We start from the raw sequence: 19,488 nt of genomic DNA on the forward strand, positions 1-19,488 counted from the left end.
TTCAAATGTTCTGTAAGAATTTGTTAGGAATATTAATTTTGCAAAGAGTTTAAGTAGAAAAAAACTATAGGAAACTATTTAATACAACACATGCTAAATAGTACTTGAATTTTTATATCAATTTTCCCCAGAATTCAAAATACTGCCTTACTCAGAGGATTCCAAAAGAAAATACTTTCTACTAAATGATTTTCTCAAGCACTAATTTAACATTATGGTCTAAAACAGGACTAGATTTAGGTTCCTTTCAGATATAATTCCACGTATCCCTGAGAGTAGAACTTACCATCATTTTTATTGGCATTATATAAAACCTTTTTCCTCTTCTTTTTATTCTTCTTTGCACACCATAGTTTTCCTGTTGAGCAATCATAAACATAACTATAAATGTTTTCCCCTGAACAAAGCCACATAACTCAAATTGAAGAACTCTACTTATACATTGATTCATTCTTTAAATTTTGTTTGCAGAGACAAGGTCTTGCTATGTTGGCCAGGCTGGTCTCAAACTCCTGGCCTCAAGACTCCTGGTCTCAATCCTCCCACCTCAGCCTCCCGAAGTGCTAGGATTACAGGTGCCAACCACTGCATCCAGCTTCTTTTTAATTTACTTTTATAAATACTTATTACACTGTAGAAAGACTATTTTTCAGGAAAGTATTTATAATTTTCCATTAACTATACAGTATAGGCATATAATCTTTAATAGTTAAATCTTATCCTTTCTTTACAGTTCTAAGATAATTGGTTTTGCCTCTTGTATCACTCTTTCCATGAGTACTTCTTTCTCACCATTCCAATATGCAAATGTACCCATGGCTCCAGATGAAGACCCAAGAAACCTCTTAATAATGTCAAATATAAGTGTCTAACCTGATTTTTCTGGCTCCTTATCTTCTTCTATGGTTTGCTTCATGGCTTCCCTTTGCTGCTGAAAGCTCTTCCCTTAATAACAGAAAGAAAAAGAAGGGTAAAATATTTAAGATAAAAGGATAAGATTTTTTTCCTTTTAAATCAAGAAGGAAAAGCACTCGACGTTATCTCTTCATTTATATTTCCTTCCAAATCCTTCTGCCATCCTTTGTCAGTATGATGTGAAGTCTCCAAATTTTTAAATTAACTCTGCTCAATCAATCCTATATGTATTATTGGACTATATATCATCTATTAGAATAAATATTTAAAAATTTAATAGTTCAACTTTTAAAAAGGTTTCATTGAGCATTTACTTTGTGGAAAATTACTATCCTGAATCTTACAATGGTTCTAGCCCTTTAGAATTACCTCTAATTAAGCATATCGATTCTAGGAGTTAACTTTTCCAAAACAACATGTGGGTATTCATCACATATTCAATTACATATTCAGTTCCAAGAAACCATTCAATATATTCCCTTGCATGCATTATTCTCAATTCTTCTTCTTATGTGTATGTACACATATTAGGAACTTTTTATTTCCACCTTTAAGTTACTAATTATATAAATGGGAAACATGCTTTTCCTTATAAAATTAGTATTTTAATATAGAAGGCTTTCAAGCTTTCTGACCTTGAAAGAGGTCTTCTTTTCAGACCTCTATCTTAAAGTCAAATATGTCTTTTCCTATTAGAAAATGCTGAATTACATTGAAGTTCCACTTTTGTATTTAATTTTTAAATCTAATTCTTTCAGTATAAAGCAAGAGATTCTTAAAAATCAGTAAGTAAATTCTATATAGGTTGGGATAATCTGTAGAATTTAGTGCATTTCGTAAGCGTACTAAGAAAAAGGTTAATACTGAGTTCGACACACATAAAAAGCATTAAAGGAAGCCTGGTTCTTTTGAGATGAAGTCTTGCTCTGTCGCCCAAGCTGGAGTGCAGTGGCACGATCTTGGCTCACTGCAACCTCCACCTCCCGGGTTCAAGTGATTCTCACATGTCAGCTTCCCAAGTAGCTGGGATTACAGGTGCACACCACTACACCCAGCTAATTTTCGTATTTTTTAGTAGAGACAGGATTTCACCATGTTGGCCAGGCTGGTCTTGAACTCCTGACCTCAGGTCATCCTCTTGCCTTGGTCTCCCAAAATGCTGTAATTAGAGGCATGAGCCACTGTGTAAGGCCAAGACTATATTCGTTTTTTTGTAACAGAGTCTCTCTCTATTGCCAGGCTGGAATGCACGGCGTGATCCTGGCTCACTGCAACTTCCGTTTTCCAGTTTCAACCGATTCTCCTGCTTCAGACGCCTGAGTAGGTGGGACTATAGGCACGCACCACCATGCACAGCTAATTTTTTTGTATTTTTAGTAGAGATGGGGTTTCAGCACGTTGGTCAGGATGGTCTTGATCTCCTGATTTTGTGTTCCACCCACCTTGGCCTCCCAAAGTGCTGGGATTACAGGCATGGGCCACCACATCCAGCCTATATTCTTAATAAAACAAGTAACTATTACTAGAAGGAAAATTTTAAGATGATTAAAATTAAAAAAAATAGTTGATTTTTAAAAATCAAGAACAAAGCAATTTTAATAGTTTACAGACTAAAAATTTAAAACATTACAGTGAGGTACTTCTGTGGCATGTTTTTATAGTATGAACTACAGGCTATTCTGAAATAGAGGCAGAAATTAATGAGATGGAAATGATTTTTTCTTCTCTCCCTGAGACAGGGTATCGCTCTGTTGTCCAGGCTGGAGTAGATCAGCATGGTCACAGCTCACTGAAGCCTCAACCTTCCAGGCTCATGCAATCCTCCCACCTTAGCCTCTTGAGTAGCTGGGACTACAGGTACGTACCACCATGCTCAGCTAATTTTAAAATTGTTTGTAGAGACAGGGTCTCACTATTATAGCTATGCCACTATGTGGCCCAGGCTGGTCTCAAACTCCTGGACTCAAGTGATCCTCCCGCCTCAGCCTCCCAAAGTGCTGGGATTACAAGTGTGAGAAACCACAGCCAGTGTCATAATGACCTCTTAAAAAATTCGTCAAATTCTGATGGAAAGCCATTGTCAAACTCTAAGGTAGATCTTTAATCTTATTAAAAGTGTTATCACTGGAATCTATATACATTCAGAAAATCAACCTAACAACAAACCCTAGTTCTAAACATTAATGGGCTAAAGTTTGGCATGGTAAGAAGATACCATACTGATATTTGGCACAAGCCTGAGGCGGACCCACAATGGCTGCCCAACACTCCAAGATTCTAGAGAAATGTCCTGTATTGTTAACTCTGAAGAATCAAGGGTTGTAGCATCATCCTCTAAAATAAATGTAATAAGTCCATTTCTCCTTCCTTAAAATATGACTGATATAGACAAAATCTGTTTCTAGATTTTGAGTTTTAAAGTGAGAAACTTGAAGTTTTCTGTGACCTTATACTCAAAAAGAGTAAATGTAAATATTATGTTGAAATCTCTTGTTACCCAGAAAAGTGTCTTTGGGTTACTTAGAGAAATAAAAGAGATTCCTTTTAACCTGTTCTAAAATCTTTGGACAACTTCCTATGTTCCTCCTACATTATCTGATAGCCAATATTTCTTAAGTCTTTTTTTCATGCCCTCCTTTTCCTCTTTTCCCCTAAACTACTGCTTGTAGTCAAATGCAGTGTATGGCTTTACACTTAAGATCTTCAGGTATCAGTAGGAGGGATGATCACTAAAAAAAATGTTGGTAAAATATAAGGGCAGAAAATGTTACAGAGAAGCAGTGAAAGGTCTAATTCAGAAACAGCAGTTCTGGCAGAACTTTTTTTTTTTTTTTTTTTTTTTTTTTTAAGAGAGAGTCTCACTCTTATCACCAGGCTGGAGTGCAGTGGCGCGATCCTGGCTCACTGCAACTTCCGTGTTCTGGTTTCAAGCAATTCTCCTGCCTCAGCCTCCCGAGTAGCTGCGACTACAGGCACGCATCACCACGCCCGGCTCATTTTTTGTCCTTTTAGTAGAGACAGGGTTTCACCATGTTGGCCAGGATGGTCTTGATCTCTTGACCTCGTTATCCGCCCGCCTTGGCCTCCCAAAGTGCTGGGATTACAGGCGTAAGCCATCGCGCCTGGCAAACTTTTTTTTTTTTTATGTTTTTTGTTTGAGAACTATTTTTTAAAATCACCTTTTGTTTATTAATTTAACATAAATTGTCTGATTTAAAATAAATTAAGACCCAGTTTTGACCTCAAGTTTACAAACTGAGAGTATATGGTAGAAAGAACTGTAACAGAGACAATATCATGAAAGTATTATAAAGTGGGGGACACAGAAAAAAAATACACGAAAGTATTAATGGATATGCTTTCAAGTCAAGCATGGAAGCGAAGTTTATCTCAGCACCATGCAAATGCCTTATATGGTGCAGACATAACAACACTTACTAACAAATAGGTGATTATCCCTTTACCCTATGTCCCTATTTTTATCATCCTGTATGTATTCCTTTGCCTTCTTTAATAGCTTATTATACTTCCCTTGGTTCTGCTCTCCTTTCTCCATTCTACTCCCATTCTGGGAACTATAGGAGCCATTTGTAGAAAAAAATTATATCCACATACAGTCATGTACTGCATAACAACATTTCAGCCAACAATAAACCACATATATGATGGTGGCTGGAACAATAGGCTATTATCACATAGCCTAGGTGTACAACAAGCCATACCATCTAGGTTTGTGTAAATACACTCACTCTGTTTTCACAACAATGAAATCACCTAACAGTACATTTCTCAGAACATATCCCTGTTGTTAAGCAATGCATGACTATAATTTGTTCTATTTTGTATCATCTTAACTCTTTCTCAGAAACATGTCCCCTTAATAATCTTCATCTATAAAGTAAGCTAAAGTTACAGTTTAATCTAAATTAGGGATAGTTTCATCAACAAAAAATTTGGAGCTGGACGTGGTGGCTCACACCTTTAATTCCAGCACTTTGGGAGGCTGAGGTGGATCACCTGAGGTAGGGAGTTTGAGACCAGCCTGACCAACACGGAGAAACCTTGTCTATACTTTGCTTCAACCTGGGAGCTAGAGGTTGCGGTCAGCTGAGATCATGCCATTATACCCCAGCCTGGGCAATAAGAGCAAAACTCTGTCTAAAAAAAAAATTGGAGCAGCCTATTTCTGCCCTAAGATCACATTTGGTATAATACATTCTATGATGTTACTTTTCCTGATTCCTTAAAGTGATGCATCTTTCCTTCTCATAAATCGTGGTGATGCACTGATTAATGTCATAGTATAGTATGTAGCATAAAACAAGTTGTGTTGCCTTGATAATGGGGTCATCTTAATATGTATACAGAGAATGTAGTACAATATGGGATTGGCTGAAGTTATACATAATTCCATTCTAAAGGCCAAAGAATTAGCCACATTCTATTTAAGACACTTACGTTACAGGGACAACATAAAAACCCAACTATACGAAAAAGTAACTGCAAGATTTTTTTAAGAGGCATGAAAAAGTTTTTCTTTGTGAAGACTTGCATTTTGTACATTCTTTTAATACTGTGTACTTTCTACCATATTGTCTCTTACCTGGAACAAGCCCAGCTAGAGGTTGATTATCTTCATCCCCTTCCCTGTAGGCCTGCCACCAGTTTGGATCTTCTTGACTGATCACATGAAGTATATCACCTTTTTGAAAAGACAGACCTAATTCTCGACATGGAACATAAGGGTCATCTGAGGGGTCATAGTCAAAATGAGCTTTTACATGGATCTAAAAGATAAAAAGGGCAAAAATAAAAACAACGATAAATGGCAATATAAAATGTTTTGTAAGAATATAAATGCTACAAATGTTTTTAATTTAAAAAAAAATTAATAGACACAGTATCTCAGTATGTTGCCCAAGATGATCTCAAATTTCTAGCCTCAAGCAATCCTCCTCCCTCAGCCTCCCAAAGTGGTAGGATTATAGGTGTGAGCCACTGCACTTTGGACACAATTTTTCATTAGTGCAAAGAAACTGTAGTTGGAAGAAGGGTGTTAAGTAAAAGTGTTTTGCGGCAGTATTTTCTCAGGCTGATCTGTTGTCTTCTCTGTTGACTTGCAAATAGGTACAAGGACATCCACAACATTGATAGCAGCTACAGGCTGAGGTCCAAGGTGCCTCAAAAGCTTGAGAGAAGCAGAAATAGAATAGAATCCTGACCTATGAAAAACAATGTCTCTGCTATAAGGTATGCAATTTCTAAATCACTACTACCAGAAAAGGTACACTTTACCACACCACAATTCATCATTGAAGCAGGTGAATATCATCTTCCCTGGGGCTGTCATTGTCTCTTGACTCCATTGTCAGTCCAACTGTGCCTTACACTCTCTCGGTGTTTCTTCTAAAGGATATGTTCATGAAACAAGCACACTACAAATGACTAAAATTATCTAAATCAAGTTTATAATCAATTCCTATTTGTATGCTATAAACATATTATTAATGGTACAAGTTATGATTTTTGCTAATAATGTGTCCTTGAAACTCCAAATAAATCAAAGAATTGTGCTATTCTACTTAGCATTAAGGGTAGATAGGAACTCTCATGAACTTATAGAAAGCTACTTCATATGCCATTTCTTCCAATATGCCTCTGTAAGATATGGCAGACTATTCTTACTTCTAAGAAGTTATAAAAATACTAATCTCTTTAACTTCTCCATGTCTAATTTTTACCTAACCTGGGCAAGTTGCATGTGACACTTCCAAAATCTGTAAGAAACCTAATTCATCCAATGAAATATCACACATATTTGTAATGAGCATTTCTGTCCCACATACGTTAAATTCCAAGTTCAGGTTCAGTGAACCACGCAATAGATGAACAGCCAAGGAATTAAAGATCCATTTCTATCCAAATGTTATTTGGCGCTCTCTCTCGCGCGCTCTCTCTCTCTCTCTCTCTCTCTCTCTCTCTCTCTCTGTTTTTTTTAAGATGCAGTCACACTCTGTCGTCCAGGCTGGAGTGCAGTGCCACAATCTTGGCACACTGTAACCTCCACCTACCGGGTCCAAGCGATTTTCCTATCTCAGCCTCCCAAGTAGCTGCGATTACAGGCACTCACCACCATGCCCAGCTAACTTGTTTTTGTTGTTTTTTGAGATGGAGTCCCACTCTGTCCCTGGGCTGGAGTGCAGTGGTGTGATCTTGGCTCACTACAACCTCCGCCTCCCAGGTTCAAGCGATTCTCCTGCCTCAGCCTCCCAAGTAGCTGGGACTATAGGCGCCCACCACCACACCTGGCTAATTTTGTATTTTTAGTAGAGACGGGGTTTCACCATGTTGGCCAGGATGGTCTGAATCTCTTGACCTTATGATCCATCCGACTTGGCCTCCCAATGTGCTGGGATTACATATGCGAGCCACTGCGTCCAGCCATGGCTTTAAGTGTTTTACTCTCATCATAATTGAGGTTATATGTAATAAAGATAATACCAGTCTGCCCCAAAAATTATTTTAAAGATGATATCCTCTTTAAGCACTTGAGACACTGACTAAACTGAGTACTGCTGATGACAGACTATGTGAAATTTGATAAAATGCTTTGTAAGTGATAAAGTTAGATAAATGGATGGATGGAGGCCTTTTTTTGTTTTTTTGTTTTTTGTTGTTTTTTTTTTGAGACGGAGTTTTGCTATTGTTGCCCAGGCTGGAATGCAATGGCACGATCTCAGCTCACCGCAACCTCTGCCTCTTGGGTTGAAGCAATTCTCCTGCTAAAGCCTACTGAGTAGCTGGAATTACAGGAATGAGCAACCGTGACTGGCTAATTGTGTATTTTTAGTAGAGATGGGGTTTCTCCATGTTGGTCAGGCTTGTCTCAAACTCCCGATCTCAGGTGATCCACTCACCTAGGCCTCCCAAAGAGCTGGTATTACAGACGTGAGCCACTGCACCTAGCCTTGGCTTTAAGTGTTTTACTCTCACCATAATCGAGGTTATATGTAATCAAGATAATACTAGTCTTCCCTAAAAATTATTTTAAAGACTACAGTATCCTCTTCAAGTGCTTGAGACACTGACTAAATTGAGTACTGTCGATGATAGACTATAGGAAATTTGAAAAAATGCTTTCTAAGTGATAAAGTTGGATAAATATAGATAGATAGGTAAACAGACAGACAGACAGACAGAGGCTTTTTTTTTTTCTGGAAACAGAGTTTCGCTCTTGTTGCCCAGGCTGGAGTGCGATGGCGTGATCTCGGCTCACAGCAACCTCTGCCTCTCGGGTTCAAGCAATTTCCTGCTTCAGCCTGCCGAGTAGCTGGGATTACAAGCATGAGCCACCATGCCCAGCTAACTGTGTATTTTTAATAGAGACGGGGTTTTTCAATGTTAGTCAGGCTGTCTCGAACTCCTGACCTCAGGTAATTTGCCCGTTTTGGCCTCCCAAAATGCTGGGATTACAGGCATGAGCTAACACGCCCAGCCCAGTAACAGCACTATTAAAAAAAAAAATCTTTGGCTTGTCATTAAAGAATATTTTTTCATTTTAAAGAAATAGTTTACTAACGTCTGTAAATAGGAAATAAAGCTGAGTCCTAATATACAAACTGAAACTAAGGTTAAAAAAATGATCTAGTTAAAAATATAAAGATAAAAAAGTTAAATGGCTACAAGTAAAACTTCAATGTTATTATGCCTTTTGGGGATAACTTTTGATGCACTACACAGGTACAAGACATACACATAATCGTAAGTGTACAGCACAGTGAATTTTCAAAAACTAAACAGTCTTGTGTAACTAGCATCCAAATAAAAAACCAGAATATTACCAGCACCTCAGAAGCCCCAGCTGGTCTCTTTCAGTGACTACCCATCCCATCACCTCCAAGGATAATTATCATCCTGATTTCTAGAAATACTGATTAGTTTCCTCTGTATCTTAACTCATATAAATGGAAAAGAATAGTACATAGTCTTGTATCAAATATAGTTAAGATTCTACACCAAATTTCAAAGTGCTATGCTGCATCCTAAATGGAAAATGCCCTAAAGAGCCTTGTTCTAGATGTGAAAAAAGTTTTTATTAAAATCTTGAAATCTGTCAGTCAACACTAAAAATTAATTTTAGAAAGTTGTGTAGGATAGCAGTGAATAAAAACACAGTTGAGAGATGGAGCAAAAAATAGTTGGTATGAGGAAAAAATTTTATATATAGTATTATCTAGAAATATGTTTTTTTAAAAAAAATCTGTGCTTATTATCCTATCAATTAATACTACTTCTAGCATCTGTTTGAGTTGCCTTTTTTGCCAAAAAAAAAAAAAAAACAACAACCCAAAAACCTTGAGAATCTAAAATAGAATTTTAGGCATCACTTGAGGTAGAGGAGATCAATTTTACCAAATTTTTCAAAGATAAAATCAGAGTACTTGTCAACCTGATTGATAATTTTATCGAATCACTTTCTGAAAGGATATCCAGCTTTTGTTGTTTTTCAAAGTGTTTTTGCTCAGATCACCTGCCTAGGATGTTTATTAAAATGCTGAATTCTCAGGCCACACCTCAGACTCTCAGACTCTGAATTTTAATCAGGTTCCTTGGGTAATTACTAGGTACAGATATCTTAGAGAACTACTACCGTGAGAGAAATTAAGAAGAGCAGTGAGGAGGGAATATCTACATTTATGACCATTGCCAGGCCAATAAAATCACCCAGAAGTACTTTTCCATGTACTCTTGCCTATGTAGTTTTCATCCCTTAACTATTCTAACTTCACTGGCTTGGAATAGGGCCCCTCTTTGTGTAGGCTGGGAAGAGAACATGCTTTACTTATGTGACAAGTTTATCTAGTTCCATCTAAAATATACCCTAAAATTCAGAGAAGCAATTCTTACTTTCCTGAAATTAAGAGAAAAAAGCTTTTTATTTTTTCTAAGGAAAATTTATTTCACATCAGAAAAATTAACAACTGGAATGAGTTAAAGTCTGGGTATTGCCTTAACATATACTATATGATTTCGATCCATATATTCCACTGATTAATTCTTATAAGTTCTAGAAGCTATCTCCACCAATCTTTCCTGTTAGTGGCTAAATTATTTTGTTTCTCATACAACAAAAAACAAAACCACTTTAAAATGAAGGCGATAAGCTGACTCTCATAGGAAAGGCCCAGGGCCTCATAATACTATAATAACAATCAGTACAGTGTATCTGATCAAAACAGTATTCAGCTTCTAAACAGAACAAAATCTTCTATTTACATTTCAAATTACAGAACTGTTTGGACACAATTATCTTCCAGCCCAATATTTTCTTTTTCCTTTTTTTCTGTATCTGTTAAGTTGTTCATAATTGAAGTCTTAATGATAAAATGGGGATAGGATACAGGGATAATGATTCATCAGTTTATGTACATGTTTTTTAGGGATTCAATGTTCCAAAATATTTTTTTCAACCAATCAAGAAAGCTATTTGAATTACTTATTAATAACAATAAAATTTGTCCTATATTGTAATTTAGGATAGTAAGTATAGCAGTACATATATAAAATTTGGGAGGCGGCATGTTCAATGTTTTTTAATTGATAAAGGTGTGTAATAAAACTTTTGGAGAGTAGGCTGGGCATGGTGGCTCACACCTATAATCCCAGCACTTTGGGAGGCAGAGGCCGGTGGATCGCCTGAAGTCGAGAGTTCAAGACCAGCCTGGCCAATGTGGCAAAACCCCATCTCTACTAAAAATACAAAAACAAAATTAGCCGGTGGCACAGTAGATGGTACATGTACATGGTAGCTGTAGTCCCAGCTACTTAGGAGGCTGAGGTGGGAGGGTTGCTTGAACCCAGGAGGTGGAGATTGCAGTGAGCTAAGATCATGCCACTATATTCCAGCCTGGGCGACAAAGTAAAACTGTCTCAAAAAAAAAAAAAAATATATATATATATATATATACATATATAATATATATGTATGTATGTATGTTTGGAGAGTACTGATATAGAAACTCAGGATGTTGTATTCCACTTGTTCAACGGAATGAACTCCTTTGGAAAAGTATAAATTTGCTACAATCACCTGAACAGTGTACCTCGGAGACAACTTTGGGATTAGCTTAATGGACAAGTTAGTATCCATGAAGGAAAGGCTATCACATTGGTGACTCCCTCAAAATCAAAAAGAGGGGGGAAAAAAAAGGAAATTTGGTTTTTCCCTTTTCTGTTATGTCTAAGTACTTGGTTGGCTTTTATATTTTTTATACTAAATATTTTTTTTAACTTTTAAATAGGCAAACTTGCGTCTTGGGGGTTTGTTGTACATATTACTTCATCGCCTAGGTATTAATTAAGCCTAGTACCAATTAGTTATTTTTCCTGATCCTCTCCCTCCCCCAACCCTCTATCCTCCAAAAGACCCCAGTGTGTGTTGTTTCCCTCTGTGTGTCCGTATGTTCTCTTCATTTAGCTCCCACTTATAAGAGAACATGTGGTATTTGGTTTTCTGTTTCTGCGTTAGTTTGCTAAGGACAATGGCCTCCAACTCCATCCACATCCCTGCAAAGGATATGATTTAATTTTTTTTATGGCTGCATGGTGTATATATACCACATTTTCTTTATCCATTCTACCACTGATGGGTATTTAGGTTGATTCCACATCTCTGCTATCAAAATATTTTTCTTTGTACTTTTTATTTCTGCATTTCTTACTATCGTAGATTTATCTTTAACTCTTAAAGTTCATTATAGAAGGGAAAATAGTGAAAGGGAGTCAAGGAAAGCCTTTACAGCATCAAGCAAGTTTTTCGGTATCTCCCCACAACTCTAGGATGCCTCCTCTTCCCCTATCCACCATGTACTAATAAGTATCTTTATTAATACATTTTATACCTATAAAGGGAAAGCAATGCATTTGATAGCAATGGTTCTCAACTTTTCCTTACAACAGTTATCTCTGTAGTGCCTGGCACAGAGTACATAATCATAATAATAGCTTATATATCTAAAACAATCAATAATCTGTTAATTATCTGGTACATATTCTGTAACTAATAAGCAGTGTGATACTGCTTCATTTCAATACATTCCTTGTTAGATTATGGCATTAGACTAAATGAAAAAAATCCCATTTAGATAAAAGTCTATTATGTCCTCCCTACATATTATTGAATAATCTAAAGTTTTACAAACTAGTCTGGGAAATTCAACCCTTCCTTTTTTTTTTTAAAGGCAAGAAGGAAACTGCACAGTTTGAATAATGTATATGTTTCATAGGTCAAATGTGTCGGTTACCCAGGAAGTGAAATACAAAGGTGGCAAGACTCTTGCCCCCTGCTACTGAAAGAGCAGCCACTGGTTGCTATGTGTGGTACAAAAGAAATTTTAAGAACTCAGAGAATACTTCTCCTGACACAGCTTACTGTTGCCATACATGACATTATAGTTCAACAAGGGATTATACAGGAGTTTCAGAAAACACCTATTTTGTGTATCTGTCTTAAACACGTTTCTAATATCACAGAACATAAATCAGAAAGATCTGCTGCAGCTCTCAACAGATGCTGACCTGCACTAAAATGAATACTCAATAACTGGTTCTAATTTCTTTAGATCTTCAATTCCATAAATAATTATTCTCCACATGTCAACCAAGATTATGATTTCCTATTATTATTTCCTTTCTGGACAGCCTCAATGAGCTTTAATAATAGTAATTCATTTTATGCCAGTTAGGTTTGATAAAACTTGGCAAGCTATATTGCAATTGAGAGTTATTCATAATAAAAAGAGAAAAGTAGGGGCCGGACATGGTGGTTCACAGCTATAATCCCAGCACCTTGGGAGGCCAAGGCGGGCGAATTGCCAGAGATCAAGAGTTTGAGATGAGCCTGGCCAAAAAGGTCAAACCCCTTCTCTACTAAAAATACAAAAATAAGCCAGGTGTGGTAGTGTGCACCTGTAGTCCCAGCTACTTGGGAGGCTGAAGCAGGAAAATCATGTGAAAATCATGGGAGGTGGAGGTTGCAGTGAGCCCAGATCGTGCCACTGTACTCCAGCCTCGGTGACAGAGCAAAACTCCAACTAAAAAGAAAAAAAAATAAGCTGCATTTTAAATAGGATGGACCTGGCATCTGGTTCCTTTTTCCCACTTTCTTCCTTTTTAAGCAACTTCATTTTCCAGTTAGGTAGTTCCTGAGATTGTTCACCATGAACATATATTCCTTTGGTTTTCAGATTAAACCAGCCTTTTATTCTTAATCAATAATGAACAGTGGGGGTTAAATAACCACTAAAGGATAAGTAAGTTATTTCATTGTTAGGTGGAAACAATCTGTGTAAGTTAATTACTTTGACATTCTGTTCTGCATACAATGAGAATCAACAAGTATCAATGTAACACCTCGATTAATTTTATCCATGAAAAAATAGCTTTTCTTTTACAGAATTACAGACTCTACATGAAGAGAAGGAAAAAAAAAAATGTTGAGAAAACATGTCTTGGCTGGGCATGCTGGCTCACGCCTGTAATCCCAGCACCTTGGGAGGCTCAGGCGGGTGGATCACTTAAGCTCAGGAGTTTGAGACCAGCCTGGGCAACATAGTGAAACCCCATCTCTACCAAAGGTACCAAAAATTAGCCGAATGTGATGGTATGCATCTGTGGTTCCAGCTACTAGAGAAGCTGAGTTAGGAGGTTGCAGTGAGTTGTAATCTGCACTCCAGCCTGGGCAACAGAGCCAGATCCCATCTCAAACAAAACAAACCAAAAAAATGACAACTTCTGACATTCATTCTCAAAAGACAAAAGTATTTGCTCAGGAGAGATGGATTATTGTAGATAATTAAGTAGGAGCATATTCCAACCCTCCTCTGTTGTCTCCTCAGTTTGCAAAGCTACTTTTGAAGTTTGGGGCTTATTCACAGGAGATAAATAGGGAAAAACACAATGCACAGAAAATCAAGCTGTTTGAATTCAAAGAGAAACGGTATTCCCTCATTTCTCTTCCTACAAAACACTGTAAACATAAAGTAGGTTTCAGATACAATATCAACTTCAGCATGTTTCGTAAAACATAAAGGGAAAACATGGAACGATAGCAAAAATATAAAACATACCTGTGATGAAATACTGAGAAAAAAATGAAATGTGTTCTTTCTCAAACTGCTGTGCTTTAAAGAATAACAGATGCAATACAACAAGCTTCCATGTTAATTCAACACTTTAAAGTTTATCATTTTTAAATAGTTTTATTGGACTATAATTCATATACAATTCACCCATGTAAACAACTGGATGGTTTTAGTATATTCACAGATTTGTACAACTATCACCACAAATAATTTCAGAACATTTTTAACCCCTCAAAAAGAAACTTGGTACTGATTAGCAATTACCACTTCCTCATAACTCCTCATCTCCACATCTAAGGAACTACTAATCTACTTTCTCTCCAACAGATTTACCTATTCTAGACATTTTATATAAATGAACCAATACATGGCCTTTTGTGAGTGGCTTTTTCATTTCGCATAATTTCTTCAAGGTTCATCCTATATTGTGGCATATATCAGTACCTTAGTCTTTATAAATTATCAAATAATATCCCATCATATATACATATTTTGTCTTTTATGCATCACTTGACAGATATTTGCGTTGTTACTACTTTCTAGCTACTATGAATGCTGCTGCTATGAACATTAATGTAGACATTCTTATGTGAATATATGTTTTAGTCCTCTTGGATATATACTTTGGAATGCAATTGCTTGATCATAGGGTAATGAAGCCGAACTTTTAATAGAGTTAGCTGAGTAAATGTTTAACAGAACAATATACTCTAAAATAAGGGTTGCACAAACTTTTTAAAAGCACTTACTCTACCCCGTATTAAGTTAAGTAAATGCACTATAACTGCAAAATAAAAAATTCTGAAACACTTTATTTTAAAAAGGTGCAGACTTGGCCAGATGCAATGACTCTTACCTATAATCCCAGCATTTTGGGAGGCCAAGGCAGGCAGATGACATGAAGCCAGGGAGTTCAAGACAAGCCTGGCCAACATGGCAAAACCCCATCTCTACTAAAAATACAAAAATTAGCCAGGCATGGTGGCATAAGCCTATAATCTCAGCTACTCAAGAGGTTGAGGTGGGAGAATTATTTGAACCGAGAAGGCGTAGGTTGCAGTGAGCGAAGATCACATCACTGCACTCTAGCCTGGGCAACAGTTGGAGACAGCATCTCCACCCCCAACCCCACCAAAAAATGGTACAGAGTTTACTAATTTAAAAAATTGGTATTTCATATTTATTTAAATAAAAATGACTGAATCTACCTGTATTTGAGTACAAGAAATACTCAGTGACATTTCTGTAACAGTAAACAATAACAGAAGTAAACAGCAGCCATGGAACAAATAAATAATGAACATTTAAAAATCACTTACTACTGTTTCCTTGGCAGGAGGCGGCTTGATTTGTTGACTGGGAATCAGAACAAATGTTAAAGTACCATGCATATCAGACTGTAATAGAAAGATCAGGTTATTTTTTAAATTTGTATTTATGAAAACCATTCCATGATTTTATGATGTATATTCCCTAAACTGGAGTATTTCAGAACCCCTCCACAGACTTACATGATGACCAGTGGCACTTTGCTCTACCAAACCAATGAATGGGGCTGGGTGAAAATATGTGTGTGAAGATGTTTTATAGATTTTAGAACAGCATAAGCAGATAGTGGAGAGTCCACTGTAATAACAGATGCTGGGTAACTAAAACCATAAATCTGGTCTGTGGGTGTGTACAAATTGATCATAAATTTCCCTCAAAAGATGTCTATAAATGATTTCCTGATTATACCAGTACTATCTAATAGAACTTTCTCCAAGATGGAATTGTGCTACTTCTGTATCTTAATATGGTAGCCGTTAACTACATACTGCTTTTGAGCACTTGAAATGTAGCTAGTGTGAATAAAGAACTGAATTTTAAATTTTACTTAATTTAAACAGAAATAGCTACATGCAGCTAGTGACTATTATACTGGACACTGCAGATCTATAGCACTGTTATTGTCTAATATTATTAGAAAAACAACAATCAATTACAGATAATAAATAAAATAGAGCGAGGCGGCCAAGTTGGTTGCTGGCGGCGGTCGTGGGGAGTTCGTGCCAGGCTAAGCAGACGCAGAGATGCAGATCTTTGTGAAGACCCTCACAGGCAAGACCATCACCCTTGAGGTCGAGCCCAGTGACACCATTGAGAATGTCAAAGCCAAAATTCAAGACAAGAAGGGTATCCCACCTGACCAGCAGCGTCTGATATTTGCCGGCAAACAGCTGGAGGATGGCCGCACGCTCTCAGACAACAACATCCAGAAAGAGTCCACCCTGCACCTGGTGCTGCACCTGCGAGGTGGCATTATTGAGCCTTCCCTCCACCAGCTTGCCCAGAAATACAGCTGGGACAAGATGATCTGCCGCAAGTGCTACGCTCGCCTGCACCCCCGTGCTGTCAACTGCTGCAAGAGGAAGTATGGCCACACTAACAACCTGCGCCCCAAGAAGAAGGTCAAATAAGCCTCTTCCTTCCTGGAAGGGCAGCCTTCTGCCCAGGCCCCATGGCCCTGGAGCCTCAATAAAGTGTCCCTTTGGTTGACTGGAGCAGCAAAAATAAATAAATAAATAAAATAACGCAAAAAATCATGAGGACACAGACTTTGTTTTGTTACTATTTCCCAAATGGCTAGTGCATATTAGGCACTCAATAAATATGTACTGAGTGTATTAATGAGTTATATTACTACTGATTGCAGAAAAATAAAATTATTCTTTTAGCTGTGTCAACTTACCAACAAGTCAAAAACCTCATTGACATCTTTCCCCCGAATTTCAATGCCATTAATCTCTAGAACTTCATCTCCTTCATGTAATAGACCACTTTTCTCTGCAGCACCCCCTTTTACTATACGGCTAATGATGACAGAGTCCATTTCATTACGAACTGTAGCACCCTAGAAAAAAATTACCTAATTTAAAAATAATACAATTTTTTGTTAAGCATTTATTTTTAAATTCTATTTGTTTTCTACTCAACAATACTAACCTTCAGTTATCTTAAGAAAAAATTTACTTACACAGCTACAGTAATTGTAATTAGATTTAAAGGTTTCATCATTTTCCCCCACATTTTCCACTTGAGAAATACTCTATTCATTAGAACTCTGAAATTAACCAGACTTTTGAAGCATGCAAACAGAAGAAAAATGCGCTTGCTTAACAACAGTATGTAGGATACTTACCAATGGAATATCACGAGCCTTTTCTATACGAACTATTTTTACAGTTTCTCCTCCATACTGGCCAATACTTTCATAAACTCTCTCATCTGTAATGGGCTCTAGCTGCATTTCCTGCTCAGCAACCTTATCATGGGCCAGTAAAAGTGCCTGTTTCAAAGAAATCCATGGCATTTTAATTAATAGCACAATTTATTTCTGCAGAGTGATTTTTAACCTCACTATGTACAAAGTATTCTGACCATTATATCTTTAAAAGTGCTATAATTAACTAGAGCTAATAATAAATAAAGATGTGTTAAGTGTACTAAGGGCATACTCTGGAATGGGTTATGAAAGTCTAAAATACTTATTAAACTTCATAAAACAACATCAATGTAAAGGCCTAAACACCCTAGATAATTAAAACTTATGGAAAAGATAACCAAAAGGGGGAAGAATTTTTGCCTAATTTTTAATAATTTAGTTCATTTTTAAATCTGAAAATATATAACCCAAGAATAATTATTATGTTATAGACGGGGTTGTAAGGCTAGATAATATTTGACATCTCTTTCAGCCCTGGAGTCTTTGATTTAAAAAAATAAAAGATTAAATCCTTCTCCTGTGATTAAAAAAAGGGGGAAAAAAAAGAAATTATAAAATAAAAGAATACTGGAAAAACCATATATACAATCATCTGTCCATCTTCTACCTGAATATGTGGAGTATTCAGCAAAGTAGTTAGTTCTTGTCCTTCCTTATGATGAACTGGCTTCAAAACAGTTTGCACCTAAGAAACAAAAATAAAGATTATTCTTCCTAGATTATAGAAGTATCAGAAGCACCTATATGCATGGTCATATTTTTTAAAGTACAAATTAAAATAAAAAATACTTGTAAGGAAAAATCACTAAAGAGAATTATGACAGTTTTCAATTTTGTTATTATGGATAACAGTATTTCTTATTAAAAAACACCAAATAAGATTTTGGTACTTATGCCGATAGACAAAATACTTCCATCTTGAAAGTTTCTCCCAACATACCATAAAATTCATTAATAATAATCACAAAAGAAAAATTGTCCCAACAGTTACCTTGCTATTTTACAAGTTTAAAATTTATTTACAGTTTTAAAATAATTTATGTGACTACTTAAAATCAGAGATAACAACTTAAAGAGTTACAGTCTAGGCTGGGCACGGTGGCTCACACTTGTAATCCCTACACTTTGGGAGGCTGAGGTGAGCGGATTGCTTGAGCCCAGGAATTTGAGACCAGCCTGGGCAACAGAGTGAGACCTCGTCTCTATTTTATAATTTTTTTTAATATGATTTTAAAAAAAGGAGTGACAGTCTAGCAAGATTATTTTATATGAGTGTAATGGAACAATCACCATAATATTTCCCACAGTCAAGAAATCTTTGTCTTCCTAGGATAAACTCCCCTTGGTTATTAATTTTTTTTAGCTTGTTTCTTTATCTGTAGAATGGTACCTACTATTTATGGTGCTTCAAAGAATGATTAAGAAAATCTTAAAACAGGCTAGATACAATAACTCACACCTATAATCCCAGCACTTTGGGAGGCCAAAGCAGGCAGATCATTTGGGGTCAGGAGTTCGAGACCAGCCTGGCCAACATGGCAAAACACTGTCTACTAAAAATACAAAAATTAGCCAGGTGTGGTGGCGTGTGCCTGTAATTCCACCTACTCAGGAGGCTGAGGCAGGAGAATGGCTTGAACCCAGGAGGTAGAGGTTCCAGTGACCTGACATGGCGCCACTGTACTCTAGCCTGGATAACAGAATGAAACTGTCTCAAAAAAAAAAAAAAAAGGTAACTTATAATGGACTATTTTAAATCATTTTATCAGTAATGTCCATATGAAACCTAAGAGATGGTAATTTTGGGATTAATTAATTTTACCACAGCAAGTGGATCAAAGCAATGACAGTACCAAAATCAGTCTGTCCTGTGGTTTTGGTACCCAGAAAATTATATTTCTAATTGTAGAGTTCTATATTTATAAACAGGATGGCAGAGAAAATGTTATATTCTTCAAGAACTCAACTAAAATCTTACAAGGGACAAGGTCCATGATTTAAGACTGAGTAAATCAAAGTTGTTTTTAAAAGAGGGTTGTTTCCTTTTTAAGGTTTATCAAGTCTACATTAATTTTAAATGAAATTCGTAGTCTTGATCATACACCTTTTGATAGCTGAAGAAACTGTGAGTATGGGAAGATAATTCTGAATTAAAAATGCACCAAG

At 36.6% G+C, this 19,488-nt stretch overlaps 2 protein-coding genes across 18 annotated transcripts in view; one reads left to right on the forward strand and one right to left on the reverse strand.

The window, feature by feature from the left end:
* The window catches only part of PALS1 (protein associated with LIN7 1, MAGUK p55 family member), a 101,459-nt gene that overhangs the window by 13,681 nt on the left and 68,290 nt on the right, over positions 1-19,488 (reverse strand). For all 17 annotated transcript variants that reach the window (XM_010335179.3, XM_010335183.3, XM_074393099.1 and 14 more), the window contains 7 exons: positions 17,930-18,007; positions 17,239-17,385; positions 16,789-16,950; positions 15,377-15,454; positions 5,519-5,702; positions 874-945; positions 287-358 (listed from right to left, as the gene is read on the reverse strand). In XM_010335179.3, coding sequence (XP_010333481.1) covers positions 287-358; positions 874-945; positions 5,519-5,702; positions 15,377-15,454; positions 16,789-16,950; positions 17,239-17,385; positions 17,930-18,007 — 793 coding nt within the window. The remainder of the gene's footprint in view (positions 1-286; positions 359-873; positions 946-5,518; positions 5,703-15,376; positions 15,455-16,788; positions 16,951-17,238; positions 17,386-17,929; positions 18,008-19,488) is intronic.
* On the forward strand, positions 16,080-16,576 carry LOC101035967 (ubiquitin-ribosomal protein eL40 fusion protein-like). The gene has a single exon (XM_010335178.3). The coding sequence runs from the start codon at positions 16,130-16,132 to the stop codon at positions 16,514-16,516; it is 387 nt and encodes a 128-aa protein (XP_010333480.1). The 5' UTR covers positions 16,080-16,129; the 3' UTR covers positions 16,517-16,576.

This window comes from Saimiri boliviensis, chromosome 2 (assembly GCF_048565385.1).
Source record: "Saimiri boliviensis isolate mSaiBol1 chromosome 2, mSaiBol1.pri, whole genome shotgun sequence".
Lineage (NCBI taxonomy): Eukaryota > Metazoa > Chordata > Mammalia > Primates > Cebidae > Saimiri > Saimiri boliviensis.

Excerpts from the sequence above, each read along its gene's own strand:
- LOC101035967 (XM_010335178.3), top strand. The coding sequence starts at position 16,130 with ATGCAGATCTTTGTGAAGACCCTCACAGGCAAGACCATCACCCTTGAG.